At 42.4% G+C, this 19,324-nt stretch overlaps 1 protein-coding gene across 1 annotated transcript in view; it reads left to right on the top strand.

Moving 5' to 3' along the window:
* Window positions 1-9,220: 9,220 nt before the first annotated feature.
* LOC122777820 (metabotropic glutamate receptor 7-like) overlaps window positions 9,221-19,324 on the top strand; it is a 115,948-nt gene continuing 105,844 nt past the window's right edge. Inside the window, exon 1 of the mRNA XM_044039307.1 lies at window positions 9,221-10,777. Within this exon, the coding sequence (XP_043895242.1) occupies window positions 10,280-10,777 (498 nt within the window). The 5' untranslated portion in view covers window positions 9,221-10,279. The remainder of the gene's footprint in view (window positions 10,778-19,324) is intronic.

The raw sequence follows: 19,324 nt of genomic DNA, 5'->3' as shown, positions 1-19,324 counted from the left end.
ATTTGTATTACAAAAGTGTTTTCTGGCTGCCCATCCATTCACTTCAAAATGTTCCATTTTTTGAGCTGACAAACCCATAGTGCTGTAATGGTGAGCATAGCTGCCATCCTAATGTTGGACCAGGATTTGAATCCTGGCAATTGCTGTTGTCTTTCCCTCAATTCACTGCATGGCTTCCCCCGTATCACTGAGCACATGAAAAATAGAAAACCTTGAATCCTTGAACCCATAAATTCAGTCTCCTCATCAGTCCACGGTCTGTGCACCAGTCTGGATTTCATCATGTTTTTTTCTCGCTGTTGTCTCCTTCTCCTGTGTACCAGCTTCTTCTACTATTTCCAGAGCCCGTGGGTGGGAATTGTGGAATTCTCAAAGCACCAAGTCCAGTGTGGGTCCAGTTGGACATGTAATAGCATTTCAACTGCAAACCACATGATATGTGTGTGTTCGTGTGATTTTGGGAAATACAATTTAATACAATTTCACTTTGTCCGGTTTTATCAACGCGGTCATTTGTTTTTTTCTTGATCGTCATGTAAATGTGTGTGAAAGTGAGCGGAGATCCAAACTGAAAAGAAGCACAATCTCACTCTAAATCACACAGCCTCCCCCAGGGGAAAAGCTCCTCTTCCTGGGGTTAGTCAGTGAATTAAATCACAGTGAGGGCCCCATTTTTCAAAAGTAACCTTTCCATTGACAGTGTAAGTGGGTGTCAGGCTCTTACCGTAGAGTCCAGGGAGTGGAATTAGTGTCGTGCATTGCGACACCAGTCTCTCAGGGTGTCATTTGTGGGGGCTATTGCTAGGGTTTTTTTTTTTCTTTTTTGTGGAAGCCCTGCCTGCCTGTCTCATTGCGCTCACAGTGGAGGAGGCCATCTGCCTACCTCTCCCTTCACATCCCTCTTTTCTCTTCTCAGCAGTCTCTTCCCAGCAGTTCCCACACACTTTCCTTAAATGTATTTTTGGTGCATCTCATGAATTTCCGAGCCCAATGTGTATCACGTTTGCGCCCAGAACCCCATTATCATCTCTGGAGTTGGACGTGCACGAGGCAGTTATTGCAGTTAATGGAGACGAGCGCACTGTATGACAGGATTAGCCGTGAATTTATCTCTGTTCAACTTAATTAAATAGAAATGTGTCCATGCAAGTTTGTAATGTCAATAGGACACGTTTGCATAAGAGAGAGCGACACTGCCTTTTCTAATCTTTTAATTGAACAGAAGTAAATGGAACGGACATGAGCGTACGGCGGGATTCTGCTCCTCATAATCATTTCCACAATAAGGCCACTCTCTGATTACGCAACTTCACTGACTTATTCTATCGTTCATTTATTGTTTTGTGTCTGACTGTTTCCGCAGTCTGTCAGATGCTGCATATGTGCCTAGTCCACAAGTGGTCAGTTTCAATATTTTGGGGCTTTGCAAAAATGTAGTATTATAATTCCGTTACAGAATGAATCACCATCTATTTTGATAGCTGATTAAACATTTTGAGTGGGGTAACTGTTATTCTTTGAAGTTATGTTTTGAAGTAAGAGCGTTAAAATTAAATTGTGTGCACAAAATATTAATTCCTTCCTCCGAAATAGGTAAAACATGCACACAAAATACTAATTTGTTCCCACAAAATACTAATTCCTTCCCACGAAATAGCTAAAACGTGTGCACGAAATAGGTTTAATGTCCATCAATCCATCTCCTACTGCTTTATCCTATCGCCAGTCCATCACAGGGATACATATAGAGACAAACAACCCGTCACTCTCACATTCACACCTACCGTCAATGTAGAGTGTCCAATTTACCTGATCCCCATATTGCATGTTTTTGGACTGTGGGAGGAAACCGGAGAACCTGGAGAAAACCCCCCCACACACACACACAGGGAGAAATAGGTATAATGTGCGCATGAAATTAATAACATTAATAATATTCTCATGAATTACCGGGAGAGCTGTACAAGTAAAGTGAGCGGAGAGGGCGTGATTGAGTTTAATTTCAGGTTGGGAATGAGTTACAAATATATTCTCAAATGCCTGGCATTGCAGGGAATCAATATGAACGAGACGCATTTAAACAGAATATTACTTTACAGGGTTACTTTACAGGTAGCAACGTAGCCCCGCCTCCACCTCGCTGTGTGCGTGCGCGCTCCCACAGCAGGGGATACAAATCCTGTCGAGGTTAACTACTTTGGCATGACACTTGCAATGCTAGGCTTTTGAGAATATCTTTGTAACTCATCCCCAAGCTTTAGTCCTCTTCACTCGCTTTACTTGTGCAGCTCTCCAGGTAATAAATGAGAACGTTTTTAATATTATTCGTGTGCACGTTTCACCCATTTCGTGGGAATGAATTAGTATTTCATGGCCACAAATTAATATTATGTGCACACAAAAGAATTTTTATCTGGGGCTCCGTAGCGTAGTTCTTTTTTTCTTTTGAGGTAGTGACAAAAATAAAATAAAATGTATACATATATATATGTTTTAGCCCTTTCCCACTCTGGCAATCACACACACACTTGTGAAATAATAGTGAAATAATAATGTCTGAATTAGACATTTGATATATAAATATATCCCAAGCTTGACTATCTACAATATCTAACAATTTTAGGCTAGTACAGTCTACTGGCCATATTTAAAGGTCCAGTGTTAAGAATTATTGACATTTCCCACTTGTTTTCAGTCCTGTTCTTCTGAGATTGTAGTAGTAGGATTGTCTACATATTTTTTTATATATATGTATATGTATATATATATATATATATGTGTATATATATATATGTGTATATATATATATGTGTATATATATATATATATATATATATATATACATATATGTATTTATATATATATATACTGTATGTAGTGAAAATATTTTGTATAGTGTCGTATCTCCAGCTGGGTCATTGCACAGTTATGTTTTATTTACGTACATTTGTATTTCTCTGTGTCTTGTCCTTCCAAAAGACTGACTCCAGAAGTTTCACGCACACATTCCTTTGTGCTCAGACAGTCTGTTCATGCACACATGGCTAATAAACATCTTGAGTCTTGAATCTAATGGTGAGACTGCAGATTGTAGCAAATGGAGGACTCCTCTGCTCACTCATCACATTCCCAAGCTACAGTGACTTTAGCGTACCAGATTTGATGTTGTCCTTTTTCATTTGCATAGTAAGCTTTTTCTTTGTAACACTAAATAAACTCTCTGGCTGGTCTGTTCCTTCAGGCTACTGTAGAAGCAAGGCTTCATAAAGCAAGACCTTTGCCAAAAGTGTATATAAAAGGCTTATTGTAAGGCCACAAATACCTAACTATTTTCAATTTAAAGCAATTATACACCTTTACAAAGTACGCTTATGGGTACTTTCTTCAATATACGCCAGTAAATCCTCCTAAGTGTTACACACTGGACATTTAAAGAATGTTTGTGCGGATTCAATTACCACCTTGCCATAAGCAGGCATTGGAAAAACATTATGCTCCAACTGTTTAACAAATATCCAGCTCTTACAAAGGCTGAAATAAACAGCACGACGGCTGCATTTTGACATTTTAAATTTAAAGTACATCCATACAGATGACACATGCAACTCTCACTCACATGATGATTACACTTTGTATCTGCTCTGATTATTTATGGATCTTTTCATCTTTTTTCTTTCACTTGCACTTTGAGTGCACCTTTGAGGGCCGTGCCATCTATCTATAACTACCAGGAATGTCTGTCTGTCTGTCTGTCTGTGTGTGTTTTACTCGCATATCTCTCGAGCCGAGTAAATGCAGTGTCAAGCTTCCTTCTTTTTTATAGGACCAATAGATCTACTATTGCCGTGGTTCCGTCAAGTGGAACGGTTCGGTTTGGTACAGTTTTGGCACCCTTCCTTGGAGTACCAGAGTGAAATTGTACAGTAAGGTCAAGCTTCACCCACAACAGTCAGCTGATTGGGCGACGGAAAACTGTCTCTCCTTTGTGACAGATGTAAATATCCCAAGGATGTCGAGGCAATTTTAAATAGCAATAAGAATAGGAAAAAAGATGCCTGTAAACAGTAGAATCATCGTTTGGTTGTCGCAAACAACAGCGTCGTGCTACGTATCACGACTGGGTGTTAACCTCATTTTCTAATCATTTAGAGGATCGTTACTTGTCGTAGGCAGTCGTATATCAACGCGTATCCGAGTGACATCTGACTCGTCTTTTGTCTTGCAGTGCAACGTTACCTGCAGATGTGGAGGAAGCAGATCTGAGTTTAATGCATTCTTGATATTCCAGGACATGATTGTGGCTGAGGTGGAGACACAAATGGCTTGCGTTGCCTCCTGCGGCTACAACTTTAACCCGACAACATTTGCAGAATATTGTTGTTTGATCGACGTCAGATTTTTTAAAGCCGCAGAACTTCCAAACAACAGACGCGGCTCCTGTCTTCGGTACAAGTTCTTCCGTTTCGGAACTTTCACCGCGTTTATCCATTTTGTTCACCGCTCGACGACATCCGCTCTCACATGCTGCTTGTTTGGTGCAACTGCAAAACAGCAACAATGCACCCCAACATTTACATTTATTATTGGTGGCCTCTCTCTTGGGCCACACAATTGCCATTGTGGTTGCTCCACAATGTAACCCTAGTTTACAGTTAGTGAATCATTGATGTGATATGTTGATATCCAGTCCAATGATTTTGACCCCAATCGGCATCGGTATCAGTATCGGTATCGGTATCAGTATCAGTATCAGTATCAGTATCCTTACCAAGCACATCCTTAGTTTGAATCAGCCAGTATTATCCTATTTGCTGAAAATGAAATTAAACAAAATGAATATTGGATGATGCCATTGTATAGCCAACAAATCAGTGTATACCTGTGCTCAGCTGGCACATTTTCTCTCACTGTAACCTACTAAAGGAAAACAGCAGTCATTACAGTAATAGAGCCTGACAATACAGTATATCATTCAAATAGGACATTAGGCTACTTCAAATTATCTCGCATTTATAAAATTAATTCCACAAATGTGCTCTGTGAGTCGAGTCCCTGGCTCGTGCGCGCGATACGAAAGCAAATTATCATAATCTGCTTGTTTGTAAAAGCACCATCTGTGCGGCAAAATAGTTTGGTGATGATAGTGTTTTGTTAAGAAGATGTGAGGGCGCCATGCTCCTGAAGATGTGGTTAATTATCACCACTGTGTGTGTGCCAGCGATGTGTCTGCTCTGCGTGTGTGTGTGTGTGTGTGTGTGCGGGGTGCACAGGGATGAATCAGGAGTGTCTTCTGAAGAAGGGTTGCCTGGGAGACCAGCCTGGACCCCTCCACCAAACGTGTCTGTTCTGCTCCTCCCCCCCACTCTTCCGTTTTTAAAGGTGCATCACTGATGAATCCAAAACTATTTCAGGAAAAAAGGCACCTTTTTCTTTTTCATTTTTTTTTTTTATTATTTTCCTTTTCAGTAAAGAGGCGGGTGAAGCTCTTACCTGCTGCAACTCTTTCATAAAGCCACAGATCTCCCTTTTCATGGCTGCCACTGTCAACATCAAAAGAAGACTTTTGTTGTTGTGAGTGTGTATGTGAGTTTCCTCTGTGGGACCATTTCCGCTATAAGCACTGACTTGTTCAGGACCAGTACTCCTCGTGGAGACCAAAGCCTGTTCCTAATGAGGCAGAACCTCTGAAGCTCTGGTGTTGTGCTGATTTAAGGAAAACCATCTCATTTCTAATTTCCTGATTGCCATTCTTCTGACAGATCACGCGATTGCAATTTGATTTGCGATGTAATTGTTAAGGCAAGCTGTAGTTCGCAGATTTAAAACATGACGGAGCAATACAACCTGATGTATCATCAATATATTGACTTCTCTATGTTCTGATACAAGAGAAAGGAAAAATACACGCCTTCTATTGTTATTTAGAACATATGTCAAATAAAGCTCAATTATCAAAAGCTTTAACTAAACAATAGAGCGATTACACAAAATAAAATGATTCCAATAAGAATACTATAGGTCCTTCCTGTAAACAATCTCTGACACTAACAGATGAAATAATAATCCATGGGTCAGTGTTTGGGTCACAGGCTTTTTTTTTTCACTAAATGAGTTTAACTGCTCAGTCCCATGTGGAGATAAGAACTGTGGTTGGATTAAGGTGAGAGTTAAACATTAGCTAGTTATGGTTAAGGCTGGGGATAAAACGTAGGTTGCGTAAAGCTGAGCATGTCTGGGATTTTAGCAGGCCCTGAAAACTTCACAGGGCTTTTTGAGGGCTAAGACCTGGGCTACATTCAGATTGAGGGCCGCAATATTCAAATATGATCTATTACACGTCAGATTTGATGGTTTACATTCATGGCTGTCGATTATGCTACGAGAAAATATCATATGGACGAGACCACATGGTATTGAGATAAAAATGTGCCTTTATTGATTTGATTTATTTGACAAAAATAAACAAAAATACATTTATACATTGATTTATTTGAAAAAAGTAAACAAAAATACATAAACCTTCAAAGTTGTCGAGGGGTCGGTAAGAAAATACTAAACAAGCACAAAATACATCCTCAAATACTGAAATGAAAAAGCCACTGATACATAAAAACAAACGTGATGATTCATAATTAACGATTAATAGCAATCATCTCATAGACTGTCATAGACTAACATTTAGCATCACTGCACGTTATGCTAAACATACATACATGAAAAATGTCTTCACATGGGGAAATTCAGAAACAGAAGCCATCACAGTGAATCTGTGTGTGAGATGGAAGACGACGCTCTCCTTCCAGTGTGCTTTGATTGTCAATGCTCAGAGACAAAGAGCCACATGGCCTCTGATATGACCGTTATCATTCTTGTCACATGAACACCTATTGGATTTATACAGCATCCGATCGAAGATCGCACACAGAAGTGGCATAGCTGTGATTTGAAAACAGGAATTGACTTTTGGTTTTCTCTGTCCCCAGCCTTGAAAAAAAATAAATAAATCACATCTGAGTCACAACGATGGAAAAAAAAAAAAAAGTGATCATAGCTATGGTTTTAGGTTTAAGCCCTTTACTCTGATGGTTAAGGTTAAGGTAAGGGACCAGGAAATCTATAAGTGTCCACTAAGGGATACAAAAACGTGTGTGTGAGCTTGTACTTTGGATGAATATCTTTGTGAGAACCATTTTGACTTAGTGACCACATTTCAACTGATTCTCTCTTTCCTCACTAAGGGGCGTGTTTCCACTGGCTCGACTCGGCTAACTAGCATAGTCCCTGGTACCGGGTACTTCTTTTAGTACCTGCTCTGGCGAGGTTCCAAGCAAACTGAGAGACGGCCGACACAAGAATCAAGCAGAACAATTCCGAACTGTAGGTCACTTTAAAAAAAGACTGAGCAATCCTAAAAACGTGGCTTAATCTCCAACAATTACCAGGGAAATGTCTATAATCTCAATATTTAGCGGCGGCGTCTGGTGTATTTGGCGACAGCACTGCTGATCGCGAGCCGCAGCACAAACCCTGCCGCTTTATTCCAGTCCAGTGACTGTGTCTGTGCTCCGGTCATGGAGCGGGTACTGAACAAATAGTTTTAATGAACTGATTCTAATGATTTAGTTACACTGAAAACTACTACTTTACATCTCGCGTCAGCCAGCAGTTTCATGCAGCCGCGGAGCGACGACTCCGCCCACGAGCTGGTACTATTTTTTTAGAGGGAAAACCCACCTAAACTGTGCTGAGGCGAGGCGAGCTGGGACCACAGGTGGAAAAGGGGCTTAAGAGTGCAGCACAGAGACGTGTGTATGTTCTTGTATGTGTTTATTTGTAAGGACCCAAAAAAACAAAACGTATAAAACATGGGGGGACATGTTGTTTGGAGTTAAGATCTGGTTTTAGGGTTAGATTTAGAATTGCGTTCAGGATTAGTCACATCATATGAAATTCAGAACAAAGCAAGGTTATGTATTAAATAATGAAACAAATCAACGATCAAATTTGAAATTAAAAATGATATGTTGGACCCAGTGCATACTTAAAATAAAATGCATGTAATAGCTTCAGAAGGGTCACACATCAACATTGGACAACTGTTTCAAGGTCATACACACATCAGTTGTAGGTTTTCCATTGAAATCACCTTCACCTTCAAGGACTTTTCAGGACCAATTTCCTCAAATTCAAGGACCAAAATGAATGTGCTGACACCATTTAAGATGGGAGGACAGCATGTAAGAGCCGCTTCATCCATGGCGTCCACTTTTATTGATTTGCAGCGCGCTCTGCATCTGGACAAGTGATTGTCCTTGGGGTCTTGGGCAAATCAGTCGAGTCAGTCAGTCTTTTAATTTCCCAGGCATCACGTCATCATTTGCTCTCTCGCTAACGTAACTCGCTCATTGTTCTGCATGGAATCTCATGTCACTGGCTTGAGATGGAGACAGTGGACAGTGTCCTCAACACTGCTAGTAATTACGACTTGTTCTGCGTCTGCCTAGTCTAGAGGTAGCTCGATGTGTGTTGTGCTGGTAAGACATAACTAGGGTTGGGTACCATTCATAACGGAACTGACACGTTACCGGTATCTGGAATTCATTCTTCAGCTTTGAAATGAATTGACCAGGTGCTTCATCAGGTTTGCATCCCTGCATTGAGCGCTGTCTGCGTCTAATTGTGTGAAATGCAGCCACACTTTCAGCTTGCGGTTATTGCTGTCGCGCTCTTGCGTGCGCTCCCAGACATTTCGAGTACCAGATTTGGCACCGATTCATTAAAAGTGAACCAGTACTCGGTAGTACTGACGCGTACCAAGTACAAAAAGTACTAGACATAACATATTGTCTCAAGGTCCAAATACAAGTGTATGGCGGGCTGAATGTGGCCCGCAGGCCTTGAGTTTGACATGTGGTATGTGACTTTATCGTGACTTTAAAGGCCTTTATAAGGGTTAAGACTTGTATTAGGGTTTAGATTATTGGTTGGGGTTCAGTTGTGATGGTTAATGTTAAGGTAAGGGGCTCGGAAATACATTTTACATTTGAGTGTCCTCAGTAAGACTGCCGCGCGAGAACGTGTGTGTCTCTCGCTCTCTCTGCGCGCGTGTGTGTGTGTGTGTGTGATGAAGGAGGGAGTGGAAATAGCGAGAGAAGGAGATTATGAATGCTGCTGCTGCTGAGGCGCACTCAGAGTCTCAGAGACAATGGTCTCCAAGTGCTTTGTTTCTTCTTCTTCTTCTTCTTCTTCTTCTCCACCTCCGTCTCTTGTTGAGCTCGTGTCTGAAGACACAACTTCCTGAAAAATCGTGCCTGCAAGAAGTGATGCTACTTTTCTTTTTTTTCTCCCCCCCCTCCCTCCACAACCAAGTGAGTGACGTCTCGCGAAGGAAAAGGGGGCTAAAAAAAAACTCGGCGCGCGGTGAATCCCTCTCGCTGTGACTCATTCATTTTGTATAAACGCGAACCGGTTGCGGTGACGGAATAGAGAAGCCCCATCTGACGGCTTTCATTAGCTGGATTCTCTCCTGCCTCCTGCACAGTGAAGGCACGTTAGAGCTCACAGACGCGGGTTTTTTTTTTATCCCCCCCTTGATTTTTTTTTTTCCTTTCTATCCTTCATCCTTCCACTGTGGAGATGATACGCACCACGGAGACACGGACACCACAGCCGTTCCTGTCCCTGCGCTCCCGTGGAGTTGGACTCGCAGAGGAGGATGTCTCCCACTTCAGCCGGTCCTAACGTTTAAGTATTTGGATTTATTGAATTCAAATTCCCTGCGTGTTATTCGATTAACTAGAAGAATCTGTCAGTTTTCAGGAGAGGCTCTCTGTCTCTCTCTCTCTCTCTGTGTCTCATCGCGCTTTGGATTTTTGGATAAATTAGGCCACTTCATCTGCAGCAGGTGCTTATTTGTGTGTGCGTCTTTTTCCTTTTATCTGCATTTATTTTTTGGTTTCTCATGGATTTCGGCTTCATTTCTGCAAAGTGACTGAATCAGTGTTCAACAAGCTGCTGGCAGCAGCGGCGGCAGCAGCAGCAGGAGGAGCAGTAGTCGGGAGATGGGCGCAGTTTGCCTGAGCCATCATCCACCATCATCACCACCACCACACCACTGTCTCCTTTCTTCTTCTTCTTCTTCTTCTCCTTCTTCTCCTTCTCAGCTTGCTCTGTCTCCTCCGTGGTGACAAAGAATGGATTCTCATTAACTAAGTTGTCTCTGCCTTGTCTTGGTTTCTTATCATTAACTGTCAATAATCCTCGGTACAAACTTCCCGTCATGGCTCGTCCCGGGCTGCTCGGCTGTTTATGGCGAGCTCTGTGGATCATGAGGACGGTGGTGGATCGTGCGGCGCTGCCTCAGGAGACTTACGCGCCTCATTCCATTCGGACTGAGGGACACCTGACCCTCGGCGGACTTTTCCCGGTGCACTCGAGAGGGGTGGACGGCGCGCCGTGCGGGGACCTGAAGAAGGAGAACGGCATCCAGAGGCTGGAAGCCATGATGTACGCGTTGGACCAGATCAACCAGGACGAACAACTCTTGCCCAACATCACGTTGGGCGCGCGGGTGCTGGACACTTGCTCGAGGGATACTTACGCGCTGGAGCAGTCGCTGACTTTCGTGCAAGCGCTGATCACGAAGGACACCTCCGACGTGAGGTGCACCAACGGGGAGCCGCCGGTGTTTGTCAAGCCCGAAAAAGTGGTGGGAGTCATCGGAGCCTCGGCAAGTTCAGTATCGATCATGGTCGCCAACATCCTACGCCTCTTTCAGGCAAGTCTTCTTCTTTCTTCTTTTTTTTTTGTTGCAGTGGTGTGCGCATACATTTCAGGGAGCAGGGGCTCAAGTGAAAAAAGGGGGGACCTACTCAAATAATTACATATCAACATATATATTGTGTCAATGTAAAATATATTATTTATTGCAAAACACATTCAAACAGTAATTATTCCAGTGGGTGTCGCCAAATTTGAAACATAATCAAATGTCCGTTACATTTAAATCATTGTCAAATGAGTTGCTGAACCTGTTGAACCGCTAAGCTCCACGACACTCTGTCTGTTTCTGGTGACAGCAACAGCATCATCGCCGTAGATGCTGTATACTCACACATGCTCCCTCAGTCTGGTCCGATAGTATTGCTTCACACGGCCCGTTTTCAGGTGAAGGACTCGGCTAAGGACTATGTTGACATTTCTGTCCATGAAGAGGCCACACAGAGGCAGAATAGTAGCATCGCTAAGTGCACAACTCAAAAAGTTACATACTGCAGCTTTAATGTGCCAACTCGACAAGTTTCTACAAAAGAAAACTGTGAAAACAACCGTAGTCTCGCATGAATGATAAAAGAATGATAAACAAAATGAATTCATAAATTCAGGGAGCATCAAATAGGGTCTTGTTTTTGGTGAGAGGGTGAAAGGGCAGGTGACGAGGCACCACTTGGGGTCTATCTGTTCACATCCATGCTGCGGATAATCTTGTGACCACAAAGCTGTTGAGATAATCTGTCTTTTTTTAGTAAAGCGTGAAAGTGATGCCCCTCCTCACTGCTGCCCACCCCGCAGTAAGTGGAAGCAGATGAAAAGGGATATCATGAGTGGTAAACAAACCAAAACCGTGTCTCCTGCAGAAAGACAAACCACTGCCATCACCATTTGGTAATTGCCAAGTGGTAACATGCAATCATTTTTGCCTTTTCACGTTTTTTTTTTTTCAAAAACTCATTTTGTGTAATTAGTAGTTCTCACTGACAAGACTCTGTGTCTGAAAATATGCGAATGAAAGGATGGAGAAGTGGTTCTGGGGTGATTTTTACCCTCCACTAACTGTGTTGGATGAGACAGCTGCATGTGCTGTTGCATGTCCCCGGTGGTGCTGAAAGAACAGCTTCCGTCTGTTCCAGTCTCACTCTGGAGTCTGGATGAGCGGGCACTGTGTAAGGCTGGCAAAGCCTGACACAATAACACCCAAATGCCACAAACCTCCTTCTGAAAATTACAGGCCTGCTTCATGTGATTGCACATGATTGTGCGAGCCTCTTGCGTGGAACGACCGCAGGCGTTTTTATGAATTGTTTTGAACCCTAAAAGCCTTGATACATGGTTGAGTTGGCTTGATTTCATCTGTGGGGGCGACACGAAATGAGCTTGTTTTCAGAGTCCCTGTGCCCTAATTGAGCTCGGTGACTGCAAGTTAATGAAATGAATTTGCAGCGCTCATTTCAAAACGAGTTAGCCTGGGTTTATACGTCTCTATTCCTGTTTGGCTGGCTGAGAGTCAACTAATGGAGTTGGCCCACTGCTGTTGCTGCAGTAGAATGGGGAAGCGCAGCAGGGCACCAGTGCAATAGATTAATTATTCAATATACATCTCCGCAGCAAAACGTCTAATTACTTGAAATATCACACTGATACTTTTTGTATCTATGCAGATTCTTTGTCTGTGAGCGGAGGCGCGCAGAATTACCTGCGCTGCAGTGGCGGTGGTAGTGATTAGCGGGTGCAGATTGGAACTCGCTGTCTTGTCACGTCTGTGCTTCCTTTATCGGTTTGGTTAGACAAATCAAGGGCCTCACTCTAAGTAGCTGTTTAACTGCAACTGTAAGAGCAAGAAAATACTTAACATGCTTTTAGCACCCCACCCCCCCATGTATAGGCTCCATTGTTTGGACAATTAGTCTGATGGTCTCCACCGCAAACCTTCATCCTGTCCACAGTTCCTGTTCACTCTTTGAAGGCTGAGTTAACATATTGCATTTTTTAGTATAACAAGTTAATAAAAACCCTGGAGTCATGCTTTGAAGAATCCTCTGTACACTCATTAGTCTTTTGCAGAATGTGAGTGTTGTAAGACTTCCCCCCCTTTTCTTTTTTTTTTCTTTTTTTTTGTTTTAATCAAGCGTGTGTTTGCGAAATATAGGGGATTAAAGCTGTGGTAGGAAATAGCTGATTGTTGAGTTTCATCCACAAGTTGTTTTGGGATTGCAGCTCTTTGCACGGACTGAGCTCCTCGCTTCATAGACGGCACGACTCGAGGCAATCTCTCCATCTCTGAAAATCTCTTCTGATGGTGACATGTGTTTTATTGCATTTATTGTCCAAATCTCATTTAGACTCTTTCCTTTGAGGTTTTCCTTGCAGGTTAGACAGTTGGCTGTAGCGGAGCAGCTTGTTTTCACCAACAACTGACTTCCTCTTTATTGCAATAACGGTCTCGGGCTGTCACTTTTTTTCAAGTTCGAACATCATGTGACATGCTGTTTCTTTTAAAATATTCACATTGCCTCCTGCCTGCACACACACACACACATTTTTTATCTATCGCCCCCCTAAGGTTGGTCACTCGTGAGTTTGCCTGTCTGTTATGCCTCACTCCGGTGGAGCTAACCGCTAAGCTAACAGGATAATCCACAGACTTGTTCGTCCATCAACTGCGCTTCTAGGCTGGTTTTTAGCCCCAAATTCATACAAATATCCTAATTTACGCTAAAAAGGACTTCTAGAAAACAATAACCAGCCTTATTTATATCGTTTCGGTTGGTGTCATAACAACCCCGCGTTCTGTCAAGTTTACCTTCTAACCAACAATATTCGAGGAACTGACCCTCGAGACTCTTATCTGTGCTACTGTATTGTGTTGTTTTTCTCTTTCTGCACTCAGGGGATTTGGCAATACTGTCACACAGGCTCTCAAGTGATGATGGTGTTATATAAGGAAAAGTAGTATAAGGGTGAACTGCACACCGTAAAGGTAGCTGTGTGCCTCTGAACAGCACTGTAATTGATCAAAATCTCGTGTGACGGGCGAGGTTTTGCAAAGACTGTGCGCAGAGGCTATAGAGGAGCTGCAGAAATGTCATTCTCTTCCTCACTGACACGTCGCTATGAAATTATTGATCAGCAACGCCAACAGAAAAATGCTGCCAACTGAACCTTTGAGGCGGTGAAAGAAATGTTTCTGCAGCTCTATCTCCTGTTTTCTCCTCACAACAGGTGTGCTGGCATCTCCGTAAGTGTCAAGCAGTGGGAGTGTGTGTGTGTGTGTGTGTGTGTGTGTAGTCTATGTGTGATGTTGCACTGCAGTGTCTCGGGTCTTTTAATCAAGCTCGTGGATTGACAGCAGTTGTCATGGAGCTTCGTCCGTCACCCTGTTTCTTCTCATTTCATCTGATGCCAGGAAGAGTCACCACAGCCAAACCTGCACTCTGGAGCGACGATAAATCCCCTCTTCCGCTCAGTGTGTTTGTGCCCTTCTTTGCCCTTCTTATGATTATCATTATTATTATTATTACTGTTGTTTTTCCTCCTTCCTCAGTGGTGATGATTGGTTGCATGATTACGATGATCCATTTGATGTGAAGCCACATGATACTGTATAATCCATACGTGGCAGGAGTGAGAGCTCGCAGACCCATTTGCTGTCATTAGTCTTACAGCATTTGATTAGTGCAAGGTAGCAATTACAATTTTGTGAGATTGCTTTGAACTGCGATCCATCAAGTATCAAGTGATTCTTGTCAAAGGCGTCAAAAGGCTTAAGAAAGCACCTGTTCGCGTATAATTTAAGAACCAGAGCTGATTTGTTTTTCGCTCTAATCAAGGTGAAAGGAACATCAAATAGCTGCCGTGCAAGGCTTTCATGTCTCACTTGACGGGAATTATATTTGATTACTGGACGTGCGCCGTAACTATGTAGTGAAAGCCGGCGAGCGATGACCTCACCTGTGATGTCCTCCCGCCTCACTCGCAGCTTTCTTTTGTTCTCGCTGAATCTCATCGGGTTATTTGGCGTTTCACCCCTGTGATAAGTGAATCATCAGGGAAGATAAATAGTGATTGTAGATTTTATTGCCGCACGCTAAATATCATGGCTGTCTATTCAGGACGTGAGTAGCTGCTGAACTGTTAATGCTGGGATATTGACATGAGGGATGGATTTTTTTTTTTTCTGAGGACCCAGGAGAGTTGATCAATACAGTTGCCATGGTGAGGCCGATTTGCTGCTAAGATGTTTTTATTCCACCGCCTTTCATGCTGTGTTAGAAACGAGGAGCGGCGACAAGCGGGCGGGAGAAAAAAAAAAGAATCGCTCAGTCAAACTTTTGGATTGTTACCAGGATCTACGACGGCGTGCACCTTTGAAAAATTGTCCAGCCCTGACCCTGTGCGGCGAGTCACTCTCGAGGAGGACACACACTGACAAGGCAACTTTATGCATTTTTAAACCCTGCTCTCTTGAATGAATCATGAAATTGATTTTTATCCACATGACATTTACATCAGGGAGTGAAGCCTGCCGTCCTCTGTCACATCTCCTCTCCCCCAAACCAAAAAAAACTTTGTTTTGAATGCAGGCGAACGCCGTCTTGTCCCCCTGTCTGGGGAAGCGGCCCCTTTAGACCACAGCTGTCTAAGTGAAGCATTGACGGCCTCGGCGCTCGTTGCCTTGACAGGCTCTGCTCGGCTTTTTATCTCCCTTTTTTTTCACCGAATCATCTCTGTGATTGATTTGAAGGAGATTGAAGCATTGCAGTATGATCTGTTCAGCTGACAGTGTTAAAGAGGGACTGCAGAGGACCGTGTGTGTGTGTGTGTGTGTGTGTGTGTGTGTGTGTGTCTTACATAACAACCTCTTGAAGTGACACCGAGTATCAGAGGTTAAATATGTCTGTTTTTCCCAGACACAGTTGCCATTTGTACATAGATGCATGAAGCGGCTCAATTAGTCATATTTCTGCTTCTGTGTGCAGCAGGCGATATCACAGATGTCAAGTATATGCAGCATATATGCCCACACACACACACACACACATATATATATATATATATATATATATATAGCCTAATAGCTTTGCAGACACCATCGCCGCAGGAATCAAAATACTGTCTCATAGATATTTCACGATTCACATGACTGGGTATGGCTAATTGGATTCTTTTTCAGCGTGTGACACAAAGGCCTTGCTCACTGTCATAACTTGATGACAAATCTGTAACATGAATGACAGAATAATTCCAGTTTCTCTTAACTTTACACTCGGGCTGAAACAAACAGGTTTTTTCACTATCGCTGAATCAGTCGATGGTGTTTTGTCTTAAAGCCCACATAGACCGGAAGCTCCAATTAACGCTGCGTTTGTGTGTGTATCTGCGTCATTACCTCGTTTATGAAACCCTAAAGTTTCAGAACAACAGTTCAGCCACTGCTGAGAAAATAGTGTTGTATTGTTTTCCTGGGCTCTGCGAAACGGATCGGCACTTCCTTAATTTGATGTCGTCATCAAAAATCTTCACCACTCCTCTCACCACCGTAGCGCCTCCTGGTGCGGGCACTAGTCCGGGCACATCCGGTTGCGTACATTCAACCGCAGGTACCTGGCCAATCACAGGACAGTGGGAAAGCTCTCGTTGGCTGGCCAATCACAACACAGTCCACATTCTAGGGGTGTGGTTTTGGTCTGAAACAGCGCGGCTGCCGAGAGCATCAGTGAGGAGATATTTTGATTGGCTCGTTTGCAGCGATTAGGAGGTTTTTAACCATGAAAACAAGTTCATATATGTAAGTAGACCTCCATAACTAACATATATGTGTGATACAAGCATTCTATGTCACCTTTAATGAATTGGTTAATCTATACAATCTATACAAAGACAGACATCGACATTGTCCACTAACGGAATATATAACATTTACTGTCACAGACGAGCAAAGAAACTGGGAATATTCATATTTAAAGGAATACGTCACCGATTTGCATGTGGCTTTGTATTGCTAGAATAGCAGTAGTGTATATTTTTTTTTAATTGTGCTTCCCTCCCTGTTTTTCACATTGAAAAACAAAAAAATCAGTTTTTCCCTTTCCAATTTTGCCCCAGTAGGGCAAACGTCGGTTCAGGGTTTGAAACTACTATGCCAGTTCCGCACTTTTTAGACTCACCCATAGGGGGACGAGACTTCATTCCCAGAATGCAAACACGGTGTCTGCCATCTGTGCTAACAGTTACGCTAATCGGCTCTTGGCTGCAAGGGCAAAGACCTGCATTTCGGTGAAAACTAGAAGCCGGCGGGTGGCGGCGAGTGCTGGCCTCCAGCCACGGGTGGCGTGTATTTTGTTTTGTATTTTTAGATTCATTATATGTTTAATTCCTCCCTGGGACTAGTGCTGTCTGCTTCGACGCTTGAGACAGCGAGACTCTCGTGGGGCAGCGAGCCCAGTGCATGCTGGGAGTTGTTGTCGTTCATTTACATGAGCCAAAGTTACGTTTTCTTCAAAGATTATTTCACGTTTCTACTACATAGATGACCCAGTTTTAATAGACATTCATCTTCCCAACGGTGAAATATTCCTTTAAGAAGCTGAAATCTGAGTAAACTTCTTTTTATTAAAATAAAGAAATACTCTTAATTATTAATTAAAACTGTAGTTCAAATATATCGTTTAAACTTACATCTGTTGCCGATTCAGTCGACCAGCTCCTCACAACTCTGCCTGTGTCTCAGTATATCAATGTTTACATCTGATGCTTCTTATGTGCACTGTGATATTCCCACACTGCACATGAAGAAGTGATTCATTTTATGCCGAGGCTGCAGACAGATTGGAGATGGAAAAAAACACAAAGATGTGTCCATGAAAAGTTTGAGAAGTGAATACAGTGAAAAAAAAAAACTGTTGTTCAGCAGTTTTTTTGGGATAAACACTTCCTGTCCCCACCCGCCCCTGCACTGCTGCTGTATACAAACAAACGCTCCCTCAGCTATTTTCTACTTTGTCATTTTTCAGCTTCTTAAATGTGAATATTTTCTAGTTTCTGTCATTTTTCAGCTTCTTAAATGTGAATATTTTCTAGTTTCTGTCATTTTTCAGCTTCTTAAATGTGAATATTTTCTACTTTCTGCCATTTTTCAGCTTCTTATGAATATTTTTCATTTTTCAGCTTCTTAAATGTGAATATTGTCTAGTTTCTGTCATTTTTCAGCTTCTTATGTGAATATTTTCTACTTTCTGTCATTTTCAGCTTCTTATGTGAATATTTTCTACTTTCTGCCATTTTCAGCTTCTTATGTGATTGTCTATATTTTCAGCTAAATGTGAATATTTTCAGTCAGCTTCTGTCATTTTTCAGCTTCTTATGTGAATATTCTCTAGTTTCTGTCATTTTTCAGCTTCTTATGTGAATATTTTCTACTTTCTGCCATTTTTTTCTGACATTTTATGGACCAAACAATGACTTGATTAATGGAGAAAATACTCGTTAGTTGCAGCCCTAGATTTTAGCCTCTTTGTCCTGCTATATAAAGGTTCTGATAATGATTCCTGATCCTTTTATTCTAAATAGTCGTGACTACATTCTGACCACAACTGGTGAAAGTGTCGATGTGAGCGGATGAACATTTCTGCACGTGACGACACATTGCAGTTATTCTCTAATATATGCCACTGTACATGCACGCACAGTAATTGTAAGCCCAATTATTGAATCACTGCGAATGAACACACAATACCCAGGTGGATATTTCAGCGAGTGTGTCAATATTACATCAGCAGAACAGTCCACAGGCTGACAGAGACAATTTGAACTGTTATTGTTTTCATGCAACGCACACAGTTGCGATGCACTTTTCTCCCCAAAGCATGAAACCCCCCCCCAAAACTCTCCAAATGAAGGTCGACGAGGAAATAGTTAACAACCTGCCGATATGCCTTTTTTTTTTTAAACAAATAAAATGGCTGCCAGGCATAAAAGGGGGTTACTGAGTCACCCGTTACATTAGTTGTTTGAAGAAAATCATTGCTCCCGGTCGTTGGGAATAAGCGCTCTGCTGCTTTTCATTAAAGCCTTTTAATCAGACGCAGACGTACGGGCCCAGTCATACTAGAACTGGCACAGTGACATTTTACACTGTAGGGAGATTAGAAGCAGGTGAGACAGGAAACAGTGTGGGCAAGGTTACAAGTGTGAGCAGCAGGTGTTAGCATGGCGAACAGGTTTACGATAGCATCGCAAATGTTGAGAATTGGGCACCATTTTTTGAGAAATGACTGAACTTGAATGAATGAACTTCACATCTTTGGCTTCATTTGCCGCCGCACAGCGTGAACACTCTGCTGGTGTGCTTTAAGCATGCGCTTGTACAAACAAGGATGCAAACAATCAATACGTACTTAAAGGGAGGTCAATCCCACCTGCTCTCTCAAATTGGATGGACATCAGAGGTTGATGCTTTTTTCTTGCAGGTCACTGTTGTAGATGCATGTGTGAAATATAATTAATACAACAGTCTGTTTGTACACATGTGTCTAGTGAGCGTGCTGTA

This window comes from Solea senegalensis, linkage group LG11, assembly GCF_019176455.1.
Source record: "Solea senegalensis isolate Sse05_10M linkage group LG11, IFAPA_SoseM_1, whole genome shotgun sequence".
NCBI lineage: Eukaryota > Metazoa > Chordata > Actinopteri > Pleuronectiformes > Soleidae > Solea > Solea senegalensis.
The sequence above is the reverse complement of the archived record's forward strand: the minus strand, read 5'-3'. Positions and strand labels throughout refer to the sequence as shown.